Source organism: Octopus bimaculoides, chromosome 25 (assembly GCF_001194135.2).
Source record: "Octopus bimaculoides isolate UCB-OBI-ISO-001 chromosome 25, ASM119413v2, whole genome shotgun sequence".
In the NCBI taxonomy this organism is placed as follows: Eukaryota; Metazoa; Mollusca; class Cephalopoda; order Octopoda; family Octopodidae; genus Octopus; species Octopus bimaculoides.
Window position 1 is genome coordinate 19,900,589 of NC_069005.1, and position 10,034 is coordinate 19,910,622.

Consider the following 10,034-nt stretch of genomic DNA (forward strand, 5'->3'; position numbering starts at 1 on the left):
TATATATATATATATATATATATATATATGTAGAATATGTGTGTATATGTGTATATCCACATATATACACACACATGTATACACAAACGTATGTACACAGTATGTCCCATATCTAAGGCTACATTTAACATGAATTTCAGGTCTTAATTGTTGCCTTCCTTATGGGACAACTGGTGCCCGTCCATAGTTTGTTTCTTTCCTCCCACTCCCACTTAACCCTCACCTCCTCCTCCTTTTAGTTTTGTTTTTAACATTTATTTTTTGTTTTGTTTTGAATTTTTTGTTTTAATATTTAGTTGCTTTGGTTGCTTTTTTGTTGTAATTATTAGATATTGTTTTTTTCTTCTGTTGAATTATTTATGAAACCTAACTTCATTTCTGTTGGTATGTGCATGTATGCGTGTGTGTGCTTTTATGTGTGTGTGTGTGTGTGTGTGTGTGTGTGTGTCTGTCTGTGTGCATACTCACACACATTCACACTCATGTTGAAGTTTCTGATTTTTCATTATCGTTATTAATTTTTATTATTATGTTTATGATTATCATAATTACTATTTTTGTTATTCTTGTTACTATTATTATTGTTACTCTTATTCCTATTATCATTATTACTATTATTATTATATTATTATTATTATTTCTGATATGGCAGTGAGCTGGCAAAATCATTAGCATGCCAGGTGAAATACTTAGTAGTATTTGATCTGTCTATATGTTCTGAGTTCAAATTCCACCGAGGTCGACTTTGCCTTTCATCCTTCCAGGGTCGTTAAATTAAGTATCAGTGAAATACTGGGGTCGATGTAATCAGCTTGCTCCCTCCCTAAAATTTCCGGCCTTGTGCCTATAGTAGGCAGGATTATTGTTGTTGTTGTTTTGTGGTGTATTAGTGAAGCCCCTTTATTTCTCCCGCAGGAGAAGTAAAGGGACATCACTTTTGTTCTTCTGGGTTGTGAAGGCAGCTGAGACTGCAATGTCACTGTCAACTCTTTCCTTGTTAAAATTAATAAATAGTCAGCTAGTGAGCTTTGTAAATACACACACACATATACACACATGTACACATGTGTGTATATGTGTGTGTGTGTAAAAGAAAGAGAATATGGTCTGTTTGTTGGGAGGGCAAAGAATAAAAGGACAGGATTTTACAATTTTTCTTATATTTTTAGTCTGGAGTTGCAATCGTGCAATGGTCAGCTTCATGTTTAATTCCTCCAAGGCTGTCATTGTTGTTTAGCTCTGATCAGTCCTAACAGAGCAGACCTAAAATCAAAGGCATTCAAGTGATGACCATCCCCGTCTAACTTATTTGCAGACTATGTCCTCTGTTGTTTAAACCCAAACCAATTCTGACTATGCAGATTTATGGTCAAAGGCATTCTAGCCATGACCATCTTGTCTTTTTTCCTGCTCAGTGAACATTAGATAAACATTAGATAAGCATTTACCTTTTCAAGAAATGTGTATTATTTTGTGAGAACTTTAGCTGCTATTTTAAGCAGATTGAATGACCTAGTAGAGGACTCCCTTGCTGGCTCATGTGGAACTGATGATATTGAAGTACTAATAATATGACAAAATGATTAATGGTATTTCTTCCAGTTCTTTACATTCTGAGTTCAAATCCTGCCAAAATCAACTTAGCCTTCCATATTTCAAGGTTGATAAGATAAAGCGTCAGCCAAGTAGTGGGGGTCAATGTAATTAACTTGCTTTTTACCCTCAAAAATTGCTGGCCTGGAACCCTGTAATGAACTGGAGTCCCATTAAAGGGTGTGTTGTAATCTCCATCACTTACACACCATAGAAACAAAGTATCTGGCTTTATGGACCCTAGGGCTCAAGAAAAAAAAAATACATAGGAGGCACAGGTGTGGCTGTGTGGTAAGAAGCTTGCTTACCAATCATGTGGTCTTAGGTTCAGTCCTACTGCATAGCAGCAAGTGTCTTCTACTATAACTCCAGTTCGACCAATGCCCTGTGAGTGAATTTAGTAGACAACAACCGTAAGAAGCCCATCATACACACACACACACACATTAATGAGTGGACAAACAAAAGAAAAGGGCACTCAACATATTTAGTAGGAGTTACATGTATTATTTTCGGCAATCCAAAGCCTAAAAGATACAGGCTTCTGTTAGAAACCTGTGAAACTTTAAGTTGCATGGACCCATATCAAACTGATTTAAATAAAATACACACACATACACACACACACACACACACACACACACACACACACACACACACACTTATAGGGAGGCGTGAGTGTTGATGACTGTTTGATGCCGGTGGTTAGTGAACTTTTTTCCCCTCCCATTATCAACCATGTAAACATGGGTAATAGTGATGATAATAATGATGATGATGATGATGATGATGATGATCTTTATTAACAGTGAGAGGTCCATGAGACACAGAAAAATGCTGTGAACATTAACAGGGGGTGGGCAGGAGGCACTTATGATGATGATGCCCCCTCCAATTTAATGTCCATAGTATTTAATAATAATAATAATAATAATTACTTAATGTTTTCTTTTATTTTCTATTTCACACAAACATAAAGGTATTTTTGATATTTTGTTGTTTGTGTTTATTGCTCTTTTCTATGTTTTTGGTTTGTTTTTAAATTTGGTTGCTTTGATGTTTTCATACTTGCTGCTGCTCCTGCAAGCAGTGTGGTGAAAGCACTGGACTGGGTTTCTTTTTGGTATTTAGTTACATCCCTTAGTTCAAACCTCCACAAGGTTTATTTGCAACATGTATACACACAGGTGAGCTGGCAGAAACGTTAGCACGCCAGGCGAAACGCTTAGCCGTATTTCGTCTGCCGCTACGTTCCGAGTTCAAATTCCGCCGAGGTCGACTTTGCCTTTCATCCTTTCGGGGTCGATTAAATAAGTACCAGTTACGCATTGGGGTCGATATAATCGACTTAATCCGTTTGTCTGTCCTTGTTTGTCCCCTCTGTGTGTAGCCCCTTGTGGGTAGTAAAGAAATAACACACACACATGTATCCCTTCCAGCATGCTGAAGTTTCTACAGTTGTGTATATACACACACACACCCCTTTCAGCCAGCTGAAGTTGATATTGATTAAAAAAAAAGTATATACCAGTTAAATATTGGAGGTATTTGATTAAATCTACAACATGCCCTTTTTGGGAAAATTATTGTGGTTCTAAGCCAGTGTTGTTAATGTTTGCAATTATTACTATTATTATATATTTTTTATTTATTGAATTTTTTGCTGCTGTCGTTTTCCTAACATGTTTTTAGTTTGGACATTTTTTCTAACGCTATAAATTGCATGGAGTCTGGTGGTCTTGACACAAACAAACACACTGTTGTTGAGACATATATTACAAGTTTATATATAAATATATGTATATCTATATCTATCTACACACATGCACACATATACACATATATACGTATAGACAGATATATCTATATCTTTATCTCTCTCTTTCTATATATATATATATATATATATATATATATATATATATGCGAGTAAAAATAAATACAAAAAAGGGTTTTTTTTTGTATGATTGTGTATAGAGGAATATATTATTTTGTTTAAAAGAGTTCCAACACTGTCTGTTTTTTATGTTTTATTTATAATCCTGCAAAACCAATGTGGGGTATAGAATATGGAATATACAATATATAATATAATATTCAATATTTCATCTACATCCAATACTTTATTTCATGGTGCCACCCATTTTTATTTTACTTTATTTTATTTTATTTTATATTATATATTGTATATTATATTATATATTGTATATCCCATATTCTATACCCCACATTGGTCCTGCAGGAATATAAATAAAACATAAAAAACAGACAGCGTTGGCACTCTCTTAAACAAAATAACACACACACACACACACACACACACACACACACACACACACACACACACACACACACACACACACACACACACACACACACACACTACTCAAACATGCTCAAACATTACTAATAAATTAGAGATGAACACTGCATTAGGGTAGATGAATCCATTCTTTGAACAATTGGCACTCTCATCAAGCAAGATGGTTTAGTTGCCACTATCATTCATACTATTAAATAATTGCAAATGTATTCACATTAAGCCCATGCTATTGCATTAACAACTCTCTACTGTTAAAAGAATAAATACATTCATATACTTGAGTGTGTGCTTGTGTGTATGTATACACACACACATACACACAAAGTTCAAATGTATGTGCAATATATATATGTATGTATACATATATGTTTTTGATTATATTTCTTTTTTAAAGCCAAAACAGTGTAATAAAAATGATACAGGTCGATAGATTTGTCTTGAATTTCAATGTTTCATGGTTAGGAACTCAGGAGAAAAGTCGTTATTTGTTGACGTCTCTGACTTTCATATGCACACTACAGGACAGAGGAGTCAGCAAATAACTTGTCTCCAAAGATTTCCTGAAGAGGCTTTAATCCTGAAATATTGAAACACCAGCTAAAAGTATCAACCTGTATTATTTCTAAAACTTGCATCCTTTTGGCTTAAAAATATGAGACAATGTTTCATGAAAACTATACTATTCATTTATGAAAATAGATAGAAGAGCCCAATTAGCTAGGTTCCTGTAATGAGCTTATGAATCTTTAAGTTGCATGGGGCCAAATCAAACTGTTTCCAAAAATAATACATACATATATACATATATACATACATACATATATATGTATATATATATATATATAGTGTGTGGCATTATTATTTTTCTGTAGTAATGCCCATTATATAAATATAAACGAATAATATATATGTATATATATATATATATATATATATATATTGTGGTAAAGCTTCACAAGTAGAATAGCACTCGATCAGCTAAAGAGAGTTGTGGTCTTTCTTATAACATTACACACACACACACACACACACACACACACATAGAATGATAGATATAGATATATATTCAGCATGGTGGCTGAATATTCCATTGTGGTTTTCAAGGTGACCCATAATTGGTTACACTTGAGATGCATATTGTTATTTTCACTGCATAGTATCCTCATTTCTTGGTCTCTTCTCTCCTACAGCCGACAGATGGCAGGGGTCAACTCAGCCGCTACAACTGTGGGTCAGCACCCACAGATCGGGGGCCAGGTCTATGGCCAAAATGCCACATATATACAGCAGCCCCTCTACCAGGAAACACCAATGATGTCCCCACAAACAGCTTCTACCGCCACTCGAGAGCTGGATGAGTTAATGGCTTCACTCTCTGAGTTTAGGGTAAGTCTATAGAGTTTAATGTACTTATATATAAATTATACTGATGATGGGTAGAACTGGAAAAAACACAGTTACATGCATGAGCATATACACACAAATGCACTCTGAAATATGCTCACTAACTCACAAATACACACAAATGCATGCACTCAGTGATTTTGTCGTGTGCGCACACACACACACACACACACACACACACACACACACACACACACACACACACACACACACACACACACACACACACACACACACACACGACGACTCTCTCTCTCTCTTTTCCATATATTCCATATAGACACTTTCATTATAGACACATTTTCCCAATTTAGAAATATGAGTTAATCAACATATTTTGTGTTTATCAAAGATTGTAAAATATTTATTTCTTGTACTCAACATTGTGTGTGTGTGTGTGTGTGTGTGTGGTTGACCTCTCCCCTCCTTGTTCTCCCTTGATAGCTTCACATGTGATCCATAATTAAAACCAGTTGTCCCAGAACCCATAAGCAAATGATCAAGCAGGCTGTAGTGGAGGATTTGATTTAAAGTCAAGCATATGGAATGGAACAAACTTCTTGGAGTCATTAACTGCTCCAAATTAATTATATAATAAGATATATATATTTCACTTCCAGATTTGGTTTGCAAGATTCTTTGTGTGAGTTTGTGTGTTGAAGCATATTCTGTTGTGCCTGGGGAGAGTCATTCACTTTTAGTGCCTTATAAATTAACACACTCACTGGTAAAATTTCCACTCATTTACTTACTTATTTTTCTAAGATTTTTCGTTGCGTCTTGCAAACTTTTCAATAGTTGTTGACTCTATCTGTTATTCAAGCTGTGTTCTTTTGGTTTGTTTGTGCACATATGTGGGTTAGTGTGCGTGCGCATACACATGTATGTATGTAAGTATGCATGCAAGTGTGTGTATGGGTGTGTATATGTATGTGTGTACGTTTGTATGTATTCTGCATATTCATGTGTTTGTGTGTTTTTATGTGTGTGTGTTTGCATGCGTGTGTGTATCTCTGTCTCCTTGTGTGTGCGTGTGTGTATGGGTTTTTGTGACTATGTACTGTGTCTGTATGTGTGGATGTGTGTCTCCATATGTGTCCTTGTGTGAATTGAAGTGTCTATATGGTCATGTGCTTCAGTCTTCATTTGCATATGTGTGTTTATATGTGCTTGTCTGTTCATATTACCTGTGTACCTATCCGGCTGTATGTCAATCTGTTTACTTTTGTATCCATTTGCCTACATACATGTGCATATACATATACATACACATACACACATCTACATAACAGCCCACTAACTATTCTACCTATATATAAATATGAACTGTGGATATGGGGGTATGTTTATCTACTTTGTATATTTCCTATTTAGTACTGGGGATGTTTCATTTATGAGGACGTACTCCTGTATTTGTCTGAGTGTTGGGTCCTTTGGGTGCTTGGATAAAACGCGGATGTCAAGTTGACTCAGGCTACCTCCATGTTGGTCCTTGGCATGTTGGTAGAGTATGGAAGACTGTTTTTTGTCATCATATTGTCTCAAATGTTCATTTAGTCTTTCTGCAATGCTCCTAGATGTCTCAACTATGTATGTCTCCCCTATGTATGTCATACAAGAGGAGACATCTAGGTGTATTGCGGAAAGACTAAATGAACTTTTCAGAAAATTTTAGAAAACTAAATAAATAAATAAGTGGAAATTTTACTGATGAGTGTGTTGAATTATAAGGTACTAAAAGAGACCGACTCTTCCTAGACACAACAGAAAATATATATATATTAATAGTTTTATATTCGGGTAGGTACCTTGTATGCTGTTTAAAGCCTGTTTACTGTATTTAGTTGCCTGATGTCAACAACAATACAGAGAATTATGCCACTGGATTTACTTCAGGGATTCCTTTGTGTTCATAGAGTTTATATAAAAATATGAGTGTGTGTATGTGTACATGTATATACACACACATTTATATATATATATATATATATATGAAAGTGTATATATATATATATATATATAAGTATATACATATATATATGTGTGTGTATATATATATATAGGTTTATATATATAGGTTTATATATATATGTATATACATATATGTATATGCATATGTATATATGTGTATATGTATTGGGTTGACAACTAATTTCTTGCCGTTTTTTTTAATTAAAAATTTTTTTAAAGATTTAATAAAAAATAACAACTAATTAATTAATAATGTATTCACCCTTGTTGTTTACAACTTCTTCCCAAAGTGCAACAAGATTTTCAATACCTCGTTGGTACAAATCACCCGATTTTGACTCGAAAAATTGATCCAACCAAGCTCTCAATTCTGCATCAGTATTGAACGAAACTCCGCGTATAGCATTTGAAAGAGATCGAAAGAGGTGGAAATCCATTGGTGCCAAATCAGGAGAGTATTGTTGGTGTGGCAGCACTTCTCAGCCATGCGTTTGAATGGCTTCCTTGGTCATATTGGCGATACGAGGGTGGGTGTTGTCGTGCAGCAGAAGAACACCATGCTGATGATTAGGTCTTTTCTGTTGAATTGTTCCATCTGTTGAACATTGTTCTGCATTGACCGTTTGGTTCCATTCAAGCAATTCATAATGGATAATCCCTTCCCAGTCCCACCATACGCACAACATCGTTTTACGCGGATGAAGATGCTTATCCTAATGTGAAAGTGTTTGAGTGCAAAAAGTTTAAGGTTAATTGTGATGTCCAGTTCCACTGGAAGTTGTATATATTGTGGGCTGAACAGCTTTCCTTCATTTTATTGGCCTCATGACAATTTTGAAAAGGTTCACTGTGTTAAGATTCACTATCAATTAATTTTCCTTATTTAGAAGAAACAGTTTTAATGTCTCAGGAATCTTTAATACCCTAACCAAAAGTAACAACCCCATACAATCACCAAACATCTCTATAACTTAACACTATCCAGGTTAACCCTCTTCACCTATACAAACCAACCAATGGATGGGGAACGTTTGCTAGTATATATATATTTATATAAGCACACACATACACACACATCAGGTGTTTATATTGTTTATATACACGCACGCATACACAATACGGTTATGTGCTTAGCTGTGTATAGTGTATGTGAATGCTGAAGAATTACAATCCCCAGCAGCCAATCCTTCCCCTTATTTTATTTCCCAGCTGGTCCCACTTGTTTTCCATGGCATGTAAATGTTGATCTTGTTGTTTTAGTAAACAAATTGTGTTGAAGGCATAATGACTTAATGTAAACAGACACTCACTCACACACACACACACTCACTCACACACTCACTCACTCACACACTCACTCACTCACACACTCACTCACTCACACACTCACTCACTCACACACTCACTCACTCACACACTCACTCACACACTCACTCACTCACACACACACAAATGTATATTGCATCATCCTCATCATCATCATTGTTGTCAGCAGCATCAGTATTTTATGGCAGTTTTTTTTTCTCTCCTGTGCTGGCATGGTTTGGGTGGATTTCATCACACTTCACCCAGCTGCATCATTTTGGTTCTTACAGCAACACAGGAAATCACTCTGGTCATCTTTGTTGTTGATGTTGTGTGTCTTACAGTGTGTGGATTGAGTGAATTTTATTGTACCACCACCACCACCACCACAACTAAAGGGCTCCCCACCACCACCATTTCCTTTATGCTGCATCAGTTCTTATTCAGAATTACTGTCTTCTCACTTAAGAATCCACATTTCCCTTGTAATATATGGCAAAGTCATCAAAGTACTTTGTTGGTATTTGTTCTGGCTATTTTATGTTCTGAGTTCAAATTCCACCAAGGTGAAATTAGTTTTCTTTCTTCTAGAGAGTCAATCAACATGCCATGCTGTGGGACTGAACCCCAAACCATATAGTTTGGAAGCAAGCTTTTTAACCATACAGTCACACCTGTGTCTAATCAATATGAAAATAAAATTTCAAAAAGTAACATTCCCTCTCAATGAGGTGGGACACCACCTTGAGTAACTTAGGGGAAAAACCCACACAAAGGCCAGGGTTAATCTGCCACATCCATAATAATAATAATATCTCATTTTTGTATTTATTTTTTGTGTTGGAATGTTTGTTGTATTTTGGTTGGGTCATTTATACAGTGAAGGTGTTTCTGTTTGCTAAAATAACCTTACCCAAATTCAACAACGAAAACAACAACAACAATAATGGTTTCAAATTTTAGCACAAGGCCAGAAATTTTGATGGAGGACGTATATCAATTATATTAACCCCAGTGCATGAGTGGTACTTATTTTATCGACCCAAAAAGGATCAAAGGCAAAGTCAACCCTAGTGACTTTTGAACTCAGAATGTGAAGTTGGCAAAGTGCCACTAAGCATTTTGCCTGGTGTGGTAACAATCCTGCCAATAATAATAATAATTTCTATTATAGGCACAAAGCCTGAAATTTTAGGGGAGGGGTCTAGTTGATTACATTGACCCCAGTACTCAACTTGTACTTATTTTATCAATCCTCAATGGATGAAGGCAAAGTCACCCTAATAATAATAATAATATTGTGATGATAGTAATAATGGTGTGTACCTATGTATGTATGTGTGTATATGTATATGTGTGTGTGTGTGTGTGTGTGTGTGTGTGTGTATATATATATATATATATATATATATATATATATATATATATATATATATAT

The 10,034-nt window shown here is 35.3% G+C and overlaps 1 protein-coding gene across 2 annotated transcripts in view; it reads left to right on the top strand.

The window, feature by feature from the left end:
- The window catches only part of LOC106874417 (PDZ and LIM domain protein Zasp), a 389,352-nt gene that overhangs the window by 350,253 nt on the left and 29,065 nt on the right, over positions 1-10,034 (top strand). For both annotated transcript variants that reach the window (XM_052976751.1, XM_052976750.1), the window contains exon 8: positions 5,107-5,302. In XM_052976751.1, the coding sequence (XP_052832711.1) occupies positions 5,107-5,302 (196 nt within the window). The remainder of the gene's footprint in view (positions 1-5,106; positions 5,303-10,034) is intronic.